This window comes from Trachurus japonicus, chromosome 12 (genome assembly GCF_045865225.1).
Source record: "Trachurus japonicus isolate A0001 chromosome 12, Traja_1.0".
NCBI lineage: Eukaryota > Metazoa > Chordata > Actinopteri > Carangiformes > Carangidae > Trachurus > Trachurus japonicus.
Window position 1 is genome coordinate 13,836,446 of NC_140918.1, and position 18,559 is coordinate 13,855,004.

The window sequence follows — 18,559 nt, forward strand, 5'->3', positions numbered from 1 at the left end:
TCATACCACTGAGTCTGCTCTTCACTGGGTATCTAATGACTTTTTAATGGCTGCTGATGCTGGGATGTGCTCAGTCCTTGTTCCTCTAGACCTTAGCACTGCCTTTGACACAGTGGATCACAGCATTTTGTTAGACTGGCTGGGGCACTCGGTAGGAATATCTGGTACAGCTTTAAAACGGTGCTCTTCATTCATGTTGAACAGGAGCCTCTGTGTCTCCATTAGTAACAGTGTGTCATCCTTTGCTCTTGTGAAGTATGGTGTCCCTCAGGGGTCACTAATTGGGACCGGTTTTATTTTCTCTAACATGCTTCCATAGGAACATATTATCCATACATGGTGCTTCCTTTCATTGTTATGCTGATGACATGCTGATGTACTTGACTGTCAGAGCCACTGATCTTGACACTTTGAGATGACTACATCCCTGCCTATGTGATTTCAAAACTGGATCTCCAGAAACTTTCTGCAGCACAACCCCCCCCCCCCCCACGCATAGTATATATCTTGCCATCTGTTGGTTTCCTGCTGGAACACTTCACGTCTGTTGTAAATACAATTTGCCGTTGGGATTGGTAGCTCTGAGCAGCACTCAACAAAACTTGTGTAATCTTTTGTTTTTTACTGTCTGAGAGATATTTCCAAAATACTGTCCATTTTATCTTTCAACGGCACAGAGACCATTTTACATGCTTTCAGAACTAGAGGTAACAGAGCATTTGCAGTCAAAGCCCTGAAGCTATGGAATGCAGTGCCTGAGGAAATCAGGTCAGCAGAACCAGTGACCTCCTCTTACAACAGAGTTTTATCACAGAGCTTTTCTTTAGTATTTTCTCTTCCCTTGTGCTGGTGACAATGTAGTGGGTTATATATTTTTCATTTGCTCATTACCCCATTGAAATTGGCTTTTTTGATTTAAAGTTGTTGCCTTGGGTGAAGCACATTGCGGCAATTATTATTATTATCTCTAATGAAGGCTCTGGCCAGGGTCACATACATGGTAATTTATTCAGCTACTGAGGATAAATAAATTCCTGCCACTATGTCCTCTCTTTTTCTCTCTGTGGCAGGAGAATGCAGCTGTCATGAGGGTTATTCCCCAGATCCTGTCCATAAACACCTCTGCGTTCGCAGCGACTGGGGTCGCAACGAAGGGTAAGTACTCTGTGCTCTTTCCACTCGTATCTAAAGCCTCATTTGTATTTAAATGGCCTTACGGCTTGGCCTTCCAGTCCCTACTCCCAACTGCATTAGCACACAATATTAACTTTGCATAAAACAAAGGTGAATTGTTTGCTCTGATGGATTAGCTATCTGGGGTTTCAAGTTTCAAGCCCCTGCAAGTTGATCTTCAGAGTATTAAAAGGAATGTTATAAAAATGTATTTAATAACTTACTGTATGCTCTCAAAAATGATCAGTAGTAATGTGAGGTATAAGCAATTTGTAGTTAATGAGCTAAAACATGCAAATGTACCTGAATGGTCTTTTAACTTGAGGAGGTAGACACTGAAGGGGGAATCCGAGGTACAGATGGAAGGAGGAGAAGGTAGGAGGGAAGTTATAGTGTGTAATGACACAAAACAGCGGGAGGGAGAGCAGGGAGTGAAAGAGTGAGAGAGAAAGAGACAGATCACTGGAGTGTGACACCAAAAAAGTCAAATAGTGGAAATTGACTTGATAGGGAGAGAAAAGTCAAATCAGCCATCTCTCTCTCTGACTCTGACTTTGTTTGACAATTAGCTGGCACGCCCAACATTGGTTCATTAAAAAGGTCACATTGTTATTCAACTCCACCTGTCATCTGCTGGATTCAGTCCAGTCACAGATTAAATTTCCAGCCACAGCTTTATAAGAGCAGCAGTTGACAGGGGGTTATCCACCTAAAAAGCATATTGTTTCAGTGTTGTTAGAGTTGACCTTTGTGTTTCATTTACTGTACTGTAGGCGTAGTTAAGTATGGTATTATCTGAACTATACAAGTCAAGTTACAACATCTTCCTGGTTTCTGCAAGAACTTCAAGAACTATCAAGATTATTATTATTATTGTTGTTGTTAATGTTATTGTGAATTATTATCCATCCATCCATCCATTGTCCACCGCATTATCATTTTCAGTTATAAATGTATTTACCTCAGCAATCTATTTTAATTTTGTTCCTTCTGTTTCGTCCTCTGTCAAGTCCTTGGCCATATGCTAACTTGGAGAAAGGCTATGACCTAGTTACAGGGGAGCAGGCCCCAGAGAGGATCTTCAGGTGAGTCTTTCACTTTTGCTGCATCTCCCTAGTGCATGACTTTTGCTGGCCATCTGTGACTCTGTGGACACACAGTGAAATGATGGTGGTGTTCTTGGCATGTGTTTGTGTGTGCGTGTGTGTGACGGAGCATACAGATGAGTATCCCGCAGATACACATAGACACAGTTGGCTGGACACACAAATATGAACCTGGTGCTGGGGTGAAGTCTCACCCACGGGCTCTTGTGTGGTGGAATAGCCCAAGGGGTCGTCCTGGATGGACTCCTTTCAAATGCTTTTACTGCCATTTTTGTTTACTTCTCATTCTTGATGGGGGTCATTGTGTCTGACATTTTTGCAAGAAGTGCAGGTCTCAAAGGACCCGTTCAGTATCACCCAGCTGTTCTTTTTAAAATGTTTGCAGCTCTATTTTCTCATTTGAAAAATTATTTTATGTTACTGTTGCACACATCTCAGTATTTTTTTTTCTATAAAAAATATGCAGTCATGTGGAAGATCAATATAAATATATATGTAAATATAATAAAGGCTCTGAGGAGAGATTTAAATGTTTATGAAGGTGTAAAACATGCTACTTTGATAAATATGGAATGTGCTATTGTTATTATGACACGGTGGATTTGTTTTCCCCGTTAGTAAACAGGGACTGTGGACCCTGTTTTATAACCAAGACCCCCTGTGTATGGAGACTTGTTCAATGAATAAGTTAGAGAAAAAAACAAAGAAAGAAAAAGGAAAAAGAGAGAGCACTTTGAGAGGAGGTTATACACCTTCTTCTTGCTATGTATATAAATAGTTCATTCATTATTTTTTTAGCTGCAATTATCAGACAGACATCATGAGGCCATTAAGTGTGATGCAATGACTGGAATATAAATCTCCAAAATAATACTTTCACTATAATAATAGTCCATTTTCAGAACATGACCCCGTCTATGCACCTTTAAAAAGTTGATATGGTAATTTTTTTTTATTCAGTTCCATTTAGTTGTGTGACTGAAGTGAGTTAAAGGAAAAAGCTTTAATTTGATGAAATCTATCTTGATTTCACGCTTACTTCACCTCTCCTGTAGGCAGATAGGGAGAGGTCTTTTGTCACTGTAATCTCGCCCCTCTTCAGACTGACCTTGCAGAGTTAGCTCCTCAGTGCGACATCTCAGAGATGAAGTGGTAAAATCCACAATCTTTGTTCTGCACAAACACACACTTCACCCCTCAGACATCCACTGCCACTTAAAAGCACCGTGTTGGAGACTCGACTCAAAATGCTGGCATCCACACACACGCTCAGGTGGAAACCAAATCTGATGCTTGGTTGAAGCAGTGTGTCAGTCCAGATTTTGTGAGGCAATGAAAGGACAGACACACACACACACACAGTTGCAGAGAAAGCAGCCGACACAACGTGGTTTCCAGTTGGAAGAGCAGAGATTGAGGACGAGACTGCATTGCTCTTCAGCTGGACAGTGTTAGTTTCAGTCCTTATTGCAGTGAAAAAGGAACTTCATGGTAACTTATTGGTTTCACAGATGGAAAGCTTTTTAAGAATCCAGTGTTGCCTCCTGCTTTTTGTCTTTTATTTTGAACTGGGAGCAGAGAGAAAATAAGCACCCTAAGTATGAATAGAAGGCAGCTGGGCCACATGAAGACTAGATTATATGTAATATTTGATTTGTGAATAATAAATGTTCCGAAGTCATATTTAGTATGAATTTTCAGAGCATGAGAGAGGTGAGGATGAGTGTAATGTATTCACATTCTTTGATTCTAGTTCATGTGCTGGCAGCAGTGATTTGTACAAGCTGAGTTTTTTTTAATGCTATGGTTCAGCAGTCCAGGGTGTTCCACTAACCAGGTCTCAATCATACAGGTTAGATGTTGGCAAAATAAACTTAGATAATGTTGTGGAAAAAAAAGAATTTAGTGAAATATTTTATGTGGGAGTGAAATGAGCCCACTTGATTAAATGCAATGCCAAGATTTTTCTAGCAAAGGAAAGTGACTCATGCTTGGTTTCTAGAGTTTAGTAATTTTGAGTCCTGTCGCCCACCTGCATAGATACATTAAAAGCACATGATGCAAAACACAGCCATGTTCTGTGTGATATTCTGAGGATTTAACAGGTGTTGTTTTTCCCAAGCAGTAAGTGTGGGCATCCAGCTGGGCGAGGACAGCGATCTTCACTCAAGAGAAACATCTCTATCAAAACCAAATCATTTTTACACCACCTTAACATGTGCTCTGTAGTATTGAGCCAAAGAATGCATCACTTTCAAAGAGAAAACAATTTGTATGAGTAATTTAAAGGCAAATCCAAGGCAACTAAAGCTACTTACAATGCATTTTTGCAAATTCAATTTTGTTTCCAACTGTGCCATAGATGCACCACATGCAAATACCAATTAAATTAGCTGCCACTCAAGATTGACATCATAAGCTGGCAATTATTTAGGCTAAACAGGTTTCCTCAACTCAATAAAGCGAGAAAGAAACGGGCAGTAAAGAATGATTAATTTAAAAGCAAACAGTGCGTTTGCGGTGATCAATGTAAATTTTATGAGTCATTCACTCAAGAAATGTTTCTAGGACAAGCACTTTAAATGTTCTGTGAACTCATGAAATGAATACAAGGAGAACACAGCCTATTATACAGCATAAATTACACTGTAAAAATACAATACAATACCACAGAAAATAAAACCCTCATTTCGTTTTGCTTTCATTGTGCTTATTTCTGCAACACTCATTATTATTTTCCCCATGCTTACAGTATGTATGTAGATACTGTGGAAAAGTGTGTGTGGGTAATAGCTCAATGGGATAATGCGACAGCAGTTTGATTGACGTTTATGTCTTGTGGTTGTGCCAACACAGATCATTCTACAGTCTGGGCCAAGGCCTGTGGCTGCCAGTCAGCAAGAGCTTTGTGGTGCCACCAGTGGAACTGTCAATCAACCCCATCGCCAGCTGTAAGACGGACGTGTTGGTTACTGAAGATCCAGGGGAGGTCAGGTCAGTCCGACTCCGCTCAGCGCTCTGCACGGCTTGTTGCAAGAGAAACCATGCGTAGCAGCGTCTACGCTGCGTGCTCCATATAATATCCTCATAGGCCCATAAATACATGCACTCTTTATTTTTGGAAGGTCTCAACAAATACAGGAAAATCAGTGTTTATGGAATTGTAAAGTCTGGTTCCATAGCTTGAGCAGCATAGATATATTTTATGAATCTCCTTGGTGTAGTGGAGTGTATAAGCCCGGATAATATGTCTTAACTTCAATCTGGGCTACTTCAGTGACAGAAGTGTTAGTGCTGGTCCTGCCATCTGAGAGAGTTCCATTATATTCAACATTCCAGCTATATAACAGGTATATAGGAATGTCACATCATTATTATTATTATTTTATTTTTTTTTGCTGTCATGGCAGCATTCCTGCCACTGTGTATATCGGTGTAACTGGCTGTGGCCACCATACAACAGCTTCTTGCTATAAGCAACGGAAATGTCCTTCATTAGAAGTACAGGTAAGCATTAAAGATGAGAATATGTACATATATACTTCACTATATAAGAATGGCAATGCAAGTGAATCATTTCAGCCCATTGTCACTACATGATATTAGTTTACACCAGTGGCCATCATCACACTTAATACTGTGTCATATGAATTCGACAGTGCATTTCTTTTATTATGATAATTAATTATAAAAATGATTCAGAGAAATCATTAACTGACATCATTGCATGCTGACTGTAATTGCACCACATGCTGTTCCCTTGTTGTACCACATGTACATAACTGTACATCCTGTCAATCACATTTGGAAGGAGCAGGATTTCTCTGTGATTTTTTTTTTTTTTGTGGAAAATTATTATAATAACATAGAACAAGGTTAATGTATTGAATGACAAGGAGTCATGTTTCCACCTTGAATTTCACTTTACTGAAACTCCACAAAACACACAGGCCTATCAGTACGACACATATCTCTGCAACAGGAAAGCAGAACTTTAACTCGTGTAAATGCTCATTATAAAACAAAGTTGTTAAATATGCTGTGCATGAAACTCATTTACATTTGATGGTTAGCGCTATAAACAGAGGTTTGTTTATAGACAGATGATGGATTTTAGTATTTATAGATGACTGACAGGTGTTTATTGTACGGAGGTTATTGAATGTCTGTATGAAATACAAAACGGACATCTCATTTTCAGTTTTCAGTGTCAGTTTTCAAAGAGCCTCAAAACAAAAGCTACTCACTTTGCAAATGGTAAACCGCCGGTGTCAGAGGCAATGTAGATCATTCATGGAGTGATACTGTACATCATTCTCGAGTTATCTCTTCCTCACAAATTCAACACAAGAGCATGGTGACTTGACTCAGGGGCCACCGCCTTGGAATCACTGCAGTGAATAGAAACCTTGACCTGACCCACAAACCAGAGCAGATGAAAAAGCTGATGATGTTGACGCTCATATCAGAACAATCATTGTCCTGGACGTCAGTTTGATGTCCACATTGTCGACAGGACTTTAATGCTTTGCAAAGTGCCTCATCACCCCAGAATGTGATGACCTGCTTGAATACACTCAATCTAGGGCATGCAACCACTGCACTGAAAATGTATTAAACCATATCTGTTCAGAAAGCGCTTACGTAACACGTCACGTTACCTGAACGATAGATTCCTCAGAAATGTCTCTGCACTCAGTCCTCTTGGGTTCAATAAACTCATTTGCAATTAAGAAAAAAAGCAGCAATCACTGAATGTGTATGTGTAATGTGCATCAGATGAATTGTTGCAAATGTTATCCACCACTGCAAAAACACCAGACTTTTTTACAGGCTTTATGAAATTGCCTCAGGGGCACAAATCTCTCATGGTAATTGTAAACATCTGCTTATTCTGACATAAATGGGATTACACCAGCCCTCTCGATTAATTAGCCATTTCATTTATTTAGAGGTTGTGATCAGTGATCTAAAGTGAGCCAGAAAGAAAAAAAATACAAGGACATGCTTTAATGTAACTGTTTATAGCCATGTTGATCTGATCTGAAATCACTAAAGATTATTCTCTGCGTTTTAGCTTGGAGGTATAACAATTATTTGAAAGCATTTGCTTCTTTTGTGTACTTTTTTATGACTATGCCGCGGCCATTGTGTGATGAAAAGACCTTGCCTCGGAAGGTGAAAGCTGAGCGCTTCGGAAGAGAGCAAGAAAGTAGCTTTTGTTTACTTCACAGCAGAGGAGCTGCATTTGAGTCGCAGTAAGTTTGCGCATTCATCAGTAGAAGGACAGGCCTTCAAGCATGCCTGCTGTTTTCACTCTCTGAGCTGGTCCTTTAGAATTATTTATTTAGTATATATATTTAAGATGAGATGATACTTCTGGCAACCTAACAATTTGCATGCCATTATAATACATAAAAACAAAGCCATCTACTCTAATTTGCCCAAGTGACTGGATGCGGAAGGATTAATCGGTCTTAAACATCACACTGGAAATAAACAAGAGTTTTTAAAACATGAAGGGGGGAAACATGTTGTATAACTGATTAAAAGCCTATTTCAGTTAGAGTAATATGTTAATGTTCTGTATTTGGTTAACGATTAGTTCCTGTCACATAGGAGGATCTGTCAGATTGTCATGAATTATGCAGCCAACTCATTATCCAAAGCATTTTTGTGGAACAAAGTCCCATGGGGCCTTGTAGAGTTTCTAGCTGATGTGCTTTCCCAAAGTGTTTATGCAGGCATTGATGTACTCAGTCAGTCATGATAGACATGTTGATGCAGGAAGTGGGGATGTGTACTGTAGCAGTGGCTTTCAACAGGATGCATTCCCCCCTGCGTCACCTCTGCCCTTTGGCTCACTGACAAAAAACCCATGAAATCTGGTTTGTGAAAAGAGATGAGTGGGTGTCAAGGTAAGTGTCAGCTTAACCACTCTTGGCTTTTAACTGAATATCAATATCTCCCAACCTCACACTGGTTAAGCTTCTTTATTTATCCTTTTAAGTGAGCTGGTTTTAATAATACACACAGTATGTTGTCTTTTTTCTTCTTCTCCAACTTGCACCCAGTTTCTAAAGCATTGAAAAACAGCTTTTGGTTTGTGTTGAGTTGGATCCCTTTTCAGCTGCTTCAGTGAAAAACTTTCATATTTTTTCTGCACTAGTGAATCACAGCATTTATATTAAGAGTTACTTCATCTCTTTTGTTTTTTATGATTATGGAAACTAGGCCGAGGTGTTTCAGATAAGTCGAGGCAAGGCCAACCACAGGTGTATATTCTTTCTTTTTTTCCTGATTCCAGTGTTTTCAACCAGTGCATGCAAATTTTATTGCCCTTCTCCACAGGGGTGAGTGTGCAGAGTTTATTAGAGGTTAAGGCCTGTGTGAAACAGAACAAAGTGCCTCTCAGAGTACAAACCATCTTGTTAATCTCATCTTGACATACAGTATTAACCTGTTTGACTAAAAGGTTACCAAAACGGCATGTTCAATTATTTACTGATGAAAATGCAGTTTTATGTCACACTGCATCTTAAAGACTTGCTCCCTGTATCCCTACTATATTTGCAATTTAATTATTTCACCTGAATAGTCCCTGACCTTTAGAGGAAAGTTCACTCCAGTGAATGCTCACACAACTTTGTCAGACACATTCAAATACAAGAAACTATGAAATGGGTTACAGTATAATAATGAAAGAGTTTTATTAAGCAGTATCCAATTCTGGGCCCTTGTTTGTTATCTCTTGTATGAAAGCTTGTATTTTATAAGAATTAAGATATTCAGTTCATTCCATACATTACACATTTGAAATCCCCATTCATTCTTTATTCATATTCATAAATCAATGTATAGGTCATGCATTTGAGTGGTGGATAGAAGTCATAAAGTCAACCAACTTTTACAAAGGGACTGTTTCTGAAGTAGAAAATACTTTTTTTTTCTTTTTCTTTCTTTCTTTCTTTTTTTTTATAATATTTGCTCAGAGTTAATCATTTGCATACTTTATTTTAGTTTTTTGTTAAAGGACTAGCACTATATAAAGTGAGATGTTTGTGATCTTTTTTGTTTGTTCCATAGGTCTAAGTTCTCTTTGAATACTGTGAGATTATTGGAGTCAATCCACAGAGACTGTATTTGTAAGCCTGGAATGTAGGGGTTCTGTTTTTCTGAATGATCTGTTGTTAACAGAGCTATAGCGCAAATGTAAAACATTTCTCTCTCTCTTTTTTTGTTTTGGTGTTCAAAACTATAAATCTTCTTGTGGATATCACAGGTTCAAATAAAATGCCAGAAAAAATGTAAAATATGGAACATTTAACAGTGGAACGCTGCAAAACATAGAATATGTTTTACTGTTTTACTGTTTTGCTGTGTTCAGTGTTTAGCCTGGTTAACAAATCAATAACTGTGTGGAATTCAGACTGGGCCTTGTTTATTGCCTTGGTAGTGCTGACAAACAATGAGCTATTGTATATGCTGTGCCTCCAAGCCATTATCGTAACACATACAATTTTAGCTTACCTTGCACCTCAACTATTTGACAAAAGTGTTTTGCTTTCTATTTACAACTGAAAAGAATGGGTTGAACTTAAGTCACCAATATATATCTGATCAAATATGTATTCATTATATACAGTATTGCTTTACTTTACATTATTGTTTCTTTTTACGAATGAGTGCTCTGGCTCACAAACCCTCCAGCTCTCATTGACGTTTACTCTTATTTAATATTAGTCTTGCATTTCTAGTCATTATTGTTGATCCAAAGCCAATGTGTGAACGAATACCTCATGAATACCACAACACACATTGATTCAGACACCCGAAATGGTGCACAAAGACTGGCATTTTTGTCAATAGGGAACTGTTAATAACCCAGAGTAACTGGTGACACCACATACTGGTGATTAATGATCTCACTCACTGTGATCAAGTGAACCATCAAAATGTGCCATTGCCAATAATCCGATGCAACTGCGAGAGGTTGACACCGGGAAAAATTTAAGTACTACATAAATCCACTTCCTTTTATGCCAGATCTCTGTCAAAAATGTTTTATAACTCTACACTCAAACCAAAGAATTGATGTATCAATCCTTATTTTATCACTTAGGTTTAGCTGCTTTTTTCGCCCCCTAGATTTTTTTCCCTCAGTGATTACAGCGAGTTTAAAGAAAACGCACTCCATTCAATGACGAAAGTGCTTGATGAGAGTCAGCATATTTGTGGGGAGCTGGAACAAGAGCATTAATCAAGTGCAGGGGCAGACCAATAACGGGCTCTGTAATCATGCTGGAGCAGCGCTCTAACTTTGGGCAGCATTGCCCGGTCATTCATCATCTGGAAAAGCAAGAGGCAGAGAGGGAGATTAATAACAAGTACATTAGTCAGTGTTTAGATGCAACCAATGTGCTTCTAGGTCAAGCAACAGTCACAGTGCCAGAAGAGATGATCTTGATTAGCTAATGATTGCGAAAGAAACACAAACAGGATCTGAGTGTGTTTTGATTTTGGTAACAAGTTTGAACAACTTTATATAGCGATGTATGGTATGGATTGCGTTACTCCTCTAAAGGCCTATAGTAGAGATCGTTTTTTGGACTCCAGTTACAGTAATTAAATAGTAAGAGTAAGACTTTGCTGAATTCTTTCCAGACTTGCTATCACGATTTAATATGTTACACATTTTAAGGAAACTTCCAGTATCCTTATACTGAAAGTTTCCTTAAGCATGTTTTCTCACTTTTTCTCCCTCTGGACAGTCTTGCAACAGGCATCTTGGAATTGATTGATTGTTTTGTTGCTGTTGTTTTTTTCTTCGACTATCCGCACTACCCACAAGTGGAGCCAGTTAGCATGCACCTCGCAGCTGAGGCAAGCCATTATTTTAGTCTGCTTCACCTTCCCAACCCTCTACTTTCCTCTCAATTAAGGAGACATTTGTCAATGCTTTGAGTGTCTGGCAGGAAGAAGTGATGCACAAAATGCCATGTGTTGGCTGTCTAATTCTGAAAAATTTAGTTGCCAAATAAGACGTTGAGACCAAGACTTTGAATTAACTTCTTGTTTTTTTCTTTCCTTGTATCAGTACAATATACAACCATGCAACAAAGAGGTTTTATACATAGACACATCATCCAAGTCGTAGTACATGCTGAGTGTGCTAGGAGTGCTGTGCACTTGCGCGTCCTACTGTATAACCTATACAATCATCTAGGTCATTTGTGTTTGAATGTTTCCTGAAATAGTCCCCTCGCTGTTGCAGGTGCACCAGACCTTTGTTGTCGTGACTTCAAAAATAAGCACACAGTAGAGGTCATGGAATGATTTAAGTTTTCTTAGATTTAATTTAAATTAGAGTAAGTCCTGTACTGAGGTTCGAACACCACCCTCCTGGTGACAATAATAACCACAAAGTGCAGGTTGTGGAATGCTCATGGATAAAATAAACAACAGTGACTAGGGAAACAAACAGATGTCAAAGCATCTTTTTATATCCACACCAATGCTTCCTGTGTGTGAAGAGTGCAGTTTAACTGCTCATTGATAGCCCGCCTTGTCCCTTATTGCAAAACGCCCTCTGAAATGAATGTGGCGTTAACAGAGGTGGGGATGACATTTGTGTTTGCCATTGGGGATCAATATGACAAAAGCTGAGTCTTTACAGACCTGTACAAAACAAAGACACTATGGAGATAATCTTAACAAATCTCACAGGTTCTGCTGCGACATTATGTCATAAAACAATGTAGATAATGAGCCCGATCAGCAAGAGTGTTCTGATAATCTCTGATAAGATTCCCAACACTCTTGATCCTTATTAACTATAACTAAGTGTCCTAAAATCAAGCAATATTGCGCTATGAATTTGGGGCTTATACTCAATTAAATAAACATACAATTTACCTAAACCACTGCTGCACTGTGTTCAGCTACCCTCTGTCAAATTCAAGCATACAGCTATGCAATTTGCATTGGGGATATCTTACCATCCACTGTAGTGTAGCAACCAAAAATGAGCGCTTAATGCGCAAACAACGGTAATAGTTTTTCTCTCTGCATTACGCAGCCACATGACGGTGACCCTCTCATCCACCGGGAGAAAGTCCAACTGTGCAGCAGCCAGCCGGTGATTTGTCAGTAGTCCCACAACCGACTGGCACGTCTCGCCATGGACAATTCCTGAGTAGGAGTCCACCGTCTATCAAGGAGTTTGGTTCCAGAGCCAAAGCTGTGCATATAGAGGTGAGCCCAACTGCACTTTGTTGGTACCTCTCAGCTCCACGCACAAATCAGGCAACTTCCCCAAAGAGAGATTACACTCCATATTCCAAGGGCAAATTTTCATTTGCCGAGATTCACAGTGACTAAATCTGTTCCACCCTCAGCTGGAACAGTGGACCATCTCATTTGCACCAAGCAGATAATCAAGCAGTCCCTGAAACTTGCTTTTCTTGAATCAGGGCAGTGCTGCTTAAAGTCCCTGTAAAGTGACACTAGATCCGTCTTCTGAGTTAATCACATCCCAGACAGATGTCTTATTAACCATCCTGCCAAATTTGAATGCTTATATGGGATGTGCTTTGGTAGCATTGTTTCAGTTGTGAGCCATTTCCATTCCAATACAGTTTGGAGATGTTTCCCTTTTTTATATGAAGCCAGTGAAGACAGTTTCCTCTTGTTTTTGATGTTCATCAAGGTGTAGCTGAGGTGTTGAGTATCTTCTAGTTGGGTGAGGATAGGGTCACATTTCCACGGTATCTATATTATTGGCCTATGATGTCTGATGTACATCAAATGGTTCGCAACTGAGTGTGAAGATATGACACATTAATATCACCAGGTCTAATTCCCATAAGTCATGAACCCGAACCACGGAGGAGATAAGAGTAGCAGCCTCACACAGAAAACTCTGCTCCACCAGTTGCAAAGAGGAAACCTAAACCATATTGTTTTTGCAAAGTAAATAAAGGTGTTGATTTGTTTGTAACTGAACTGCTTTCATTGTAAAAAAAAAAAAAAAAAACCCTGGTTAACAATTGATCACTGATGTTATGAGTCCCAGTGGCAGCAATAATCATCTACAACCCCACTACATATCATGTTAAATATAGAACAAACAAAGGTGAACTTTTCAGCAGTTCTCCTTTGATGTATTTGGAGAGTTCAGTTCACATACTGCATCCTGTGGCTCTCCTAGAAATGCTTTCCTCGAAGAAGACTGAATAAATATAATTTAATACAGGAATTTGAGATGTCCTCCAGCAACTATGGCTGGTTGACCAAAAGGTCAATTTCCCATTCTACTAACAAAATGCTGTGTATTTGGCCTTGAGAAATGCATGTATATTCCAAAATGCATAACTGTAATACGACTGCTCATGTGGCCAGCTAAACAGTAAACTGTAATATATTAATTTTGCCAGAAAAAAAAGTGTGTTAGCATTGATCTTGAGTACTGGGAATTACTGGGTGACATTAGTACCACTAATATAATGGTTCTGCCAAAACTGCTTGTGTGTCTATTAGGGACCATAAAACATTTGTTAATCCACTGTAAACAGAAGGTGACATTTTAATCATCTTAAAATGTTTTGATATCTTTAATCACATTCTCCAGTCTAATACCCTTCCATTTGTTGTCAACAAACTAAAACCCTTCTGAAATACTTTTTTCCGCTTGTTGAGCTGAATGCTCAAATCAGATCGGCCACATGCATAGTTGATTAGGTGACCATTGATATTGCATAGTGCACATAGCCAGGGGTCTACATTTATAATTACAAAAAGCAGAAAAACAAATTAAACACCAGACTCCATAAATGAGTACTGAAGTGAGGATTGATAGGTTTCTTGTATGAGCTCTTTGGTTTGACATCTCTTCATTTTTATACATTTATTTTTTTCTTTTCACTGCGTATGACAGTGAGGACAGTGAGCGATTTACTATAGAGGTTTGATTTTGGAAAGGGGACAGTCCCGATGTGCTGTCAGTGAGCCGGAATACTTCGCTGCTCACACAAGGAAGATGTGCCAATTACTGACTGTCACGCCATAAATCTAACATGAAAGCCAAATATTTAATATGAAGAATCTCTTGCTCAAAGCAGTGTGAGGTGTTCAACAGCATTCCAAATACGGATCTCACATGGGCATATACTATGAGAAAAAAAAATCTATTTTGTAATGAAAAAGGTACGTTTGTGTTTTGTGCTCACTTTGTATACACAAAACGCCCCTGCTCGTTTTAGTCAGTTATGAATTTTGGAGATATTCATGCTGTGCATGGAGCATTACTACCTTTTTGATGAATTTTAATGCTTCGCTTTGTATCTTTGCCTAAAGCCGATGACAAGGTCACAATATACAATTCTTTTCACAAAACTATTTTTCAGTGTATATTGAGTCAATAAGAGTTCACTCTGCCATCTTTGCTCATTGATTACTTTTTGATGGTTTATAACCACTTTGAGGTTACTTGAGGACATTTTAATCAAATCAGCAACGACAACATCGCTGTCTACATTACTGGTTCCGTGGCCATGTTTCCAGCCTCTTCTTGGAAATGACATCGCCAAATAAGCACCCAAGTACACAGAGACGAAGAAGCACACAAACAGTGACAGTGACATTACACCAAAAGCATCTTTGCTCAGCAGGGCATCTGTCTTCCCATCATTCCAGATCTTGTTGCTGTTTGTTGAGTCAAGTCATCCTCACAACACACTGTGGTCCCAGTGGTCTCATTGCAAGAGACAGAGCTTTTGTTTCTGTGCAAAGAAAAACACAGGGGTTGCTTACCTCTTCGTTCACTCTGACAGCGGGCCTGCAGAGCTCAGGGTATGGGCATGGCTGAGCATGTTGAAGTGAACACAGCAGCTGAGCTGTACAAGATCGGTCAATATGACATTTCAGAGAAAAAGCAAGAAAGATCCAGATTTTGGAAATGGACGATTGTTCCTTTGTTTATAGTGATTTTTAAAATATTACAGCCCTTGCAGTGGCTGAGTGGCACACACACACACACACACAGGTCAATTGATCTCTAATTAGACTTAACCCCAGTCTGGAGTAAAAGTATACTTTTAATTATTTGTCAACTTTTAAGGCAACTGTATAACATGCAAATGGAGTACAGTATCTCTACAGATGGTATGATGATCTGTCTGCTTGTCAGTGTGTGTTTACTCTGGACTAAAAAAACTTCTAGAGACATCCATGGTCCCTCAGACCATCAGCACTACCACAAGGCTGATTTATGTGATTCTGAATAACACGTCTTAATAAATGTTGAATGTAGTGGTGTGTTCATGGTCCTCCCAGGATAAATTGTATAATGACTGTAGTGCTCCCTTGACTTTTTAATTAATGCCATCATCACATAAGAGTTTTATTAGGCCCATATTATTTGTAAACTTTAACACCTTGGCAGGCTTGTGTAAGCTGGTGAACAATGCAAACATAATCTCAGGACAATGTTAACATGCTGATGCTAGCATTTAGCTCAAAGCAGCGCTGTGCCTATCAGCTTCAGAGATTTGCCGGCATTAAGTCATGTCATAAATTCCACATAAATTAAAATTCAGTGCAACTTAAATAAATTTCTATTATTATGAAAGATCTATTAAAATGCAGGCACATTGCCATCTAACCCTCCATGGAGCTCTGCAAATGAGAAATGTCATTATATAGCTATCATTATGTCAAAAACAAAATTAAATGCATTAATAAAATACACTGAGGTGAATTAATCTTGAAGTGTGCATGCATGTGTTTTTCTGTGCTTGTGCCTTTTTGTTCTTGCACTCTCCTTCAACACCAGCTGCCAGCTAAGGCGGACCTGGATGCCTTGGCCTTGGATTAGTTGTGAGAATTAATGGATGAAGATTGCTGATTCCCTAGGCTCTCCACCAACACACCATGTCCAATTAATGCCAAAGCACCGATTAGTCCCAGACATGACCCATCATGAACCAGAATGAACTCCTGCATGCCTCACTACTGTGAAACTTTTAAAACAGCTGTTTTTTTTAAATGCTGTAGCCTGCTAAAGCACAACACATGCCCAAGGGTACATCAATATTGGACTACTATTTGAAGGTTTATTAACATTTTGCCTTTCCACTGCCAGTCACAAAATGGAGTCAAAACTCAAAGGAGTTTGACCAAAAAGTCAAAAGTAAAAAATAAAACTTTTCTTTATTCAATTCGAACAGCTCACTCACCATTTATTTCCATTTTTCTGAGTTTCTCTGAATACTCTTCATATTCTCAGCATTAACTTAACTTTTATCCACTTTTATGATTTATGATTTTACAAATATGAGACATCACAAGTAGTCATTACTTGCGTGGCAGGTGGAAAGGTAAAAGCCATTAAAAAAAACACAATTTTGTCACATTGTGTGCAAAAATTAGTTGCTTCATACTGTAATTGCACTACAAGCAGAAAAGGTTATGAGAGAGGGCTCCTCAGGTGGCAAGGGATTATGTTCAGCTGCTCAAGCATCCATTTTTACTCGCTACGTCCTTTCACTCTGAAAATTTGTACACCTGTATTTTTTATGTTTTTGACCTTTTTTTATTTCATTCCATTTCAGGGAAGAGGCCATGATGTCCACATATTTTGAAACAGTGGAGGACCTCCTGGCATCTTTCGGGCCTGTCCGTGACTGCTCTAAGGATAACGGCGGCTGCAAAAAGAACTTCAAGTGTGTGTCTGACCGACAGTTGGAGTCATCTGGCTGCATGGTGAGTGTGCTCGGATGATAGGTGCTGGTTCTGTCCCCAGGTGACTGCTGATATGAAGAAATAGCCGTGCAAGTGGTGTAGCGGTAAGTATATAGTATTGTTAATGGTTGTGTAGGCTACTAAAAGATGTAAAATGCACATAGATTGAAAGTTTTGTGAGCCTTGTGAATCTTAGAACAAGCCTGTGTTTGTGTGCATTTTTGTTTGTGTGAGAGATGTGCTAGTCGGTGATAGACATATTGATAAAAGGCCTAGTAGTTCCACTTACCGCCCAAGCCTGCTGTCAGCTGAGCAGGTGTTGAGCTGCAGCTAACTAGCTGGCAGAGCTCAGTAGGTGTTGACAACTGATTTCTAAGGGACAGCAGACTTATGTAATGCTGGATTCAAGCCTTTAGTCTGGCTGAACACACAGAAAAAGTCAATATCCTGCCTCTGGCACGTTACCGTTCCAGCTTGTCATGCTATATGTGTTTCACCCACAACTGTGCAGTTATTTCCCATAGGTTCAGGGCACTGGTAAACTTCTGAGTATAAGGAAGCCATGACGAACAATGGCCAACAGCTGCAAAACAGTTAATGAGATAAACAGCAAATACATTTTAAAAGAACTCTACCAACAAGCAGTTTACGAATAAAGTTGTTCACTTAATGGCCAGTGTTCATGCTGCTCAGTAATTATTGCAGGACTGTGCAGCTAAAAGACTAATTAAGTACCTAAAGTGATATATGGTATATATATTTTAAGATTCATTTGCATAATGACTTATTTTTAATGCCCCCACCCCCCCCAAAGATGAATGCCAGTCATTACATTTGCATTCCATCTGCTATATTCTGTCTTGGCTTTCATGCTATAAGCAATCTATAATATTTTATGTGCCATTTACACCAATAATTAGTATGCTTAGTGTTAGGCACTTTGTGTATGTATGGTTAGAAACAGTTAAGGTAGTGTTTAAGTGTGTTAACTTTACTTTCTACTTTGGTCAGGTTTAGGTACCTACTTACAGTACGTTTTGAAACTTAAGCAACATAATGGACGTAATGACTTCCATTTGGCTATTATTCACAATGTAATGTGGATCAGGAGAGATGTTTCCACTTAAGTACAAGGAGCGATACAAATGGAATTAGTAACCTGCTTCTTTTTCTCAGTTGAATATTGCTATTACAAAGAGGTAATTACTACATTAAATGATGGAACTGTATTTTTATCCCCATCTTTAATTCATAAACCCTAGTTTGACTTCAGATGTAACACTGTAAAATGCAGCACAAAAAGGTTTTCTCCTGGCATATTTACAAGTGCAGGGTGACTGGGAACTTCCGATGCCAGGCTTTTTGACAGCATGGGGCGGGCCTATGTTGTAAAGTAATTAAATTGATGAGCCATCTCAATAGCTGGAGGATGGTTTGGAGAGTCGTTAAGTACTTGGACGGGGCCATAAATCGACTGGTCTTTTCGTTGTTTGTACCAACCAAAGACAAACACTGATTGGGCAATTCTCTTGTTTTTCCAT

At 39.0% G+C, this 18,559-nt stretch overlaps 1 protein-coding gene across 1 annotated transcript in view; it reads left to right on the forward strand.

Moving 5' to 3' along the window:
• Positions 1–18,559, forward strand: part of astn2 (astrotactin 2) — a 267,819-nt gene that overhangs the window by 153,012 nt on the left and 96,248 nt on the right. Inside the window, exons 8-11 of the mRNA XM_085793310.1 lie at positions 1,071–1,155; positions 2,184–2,258; positions 5,136–5,273; positions 16,889–17,039. Of these exons, the coding sequence (XP_085649436.1) occupies positions 1,071–1,155; positions 2,184–2,258; positions 5,136–5,273; positions 16,889–17,039 (449 nt within the window). The remainder of the gene's footprint in view (positions 1–1,070; positions 1,156–2,183; positions 2,259–5,135; positions 5,274–16,888; positions 17,040–18,559) is intronic.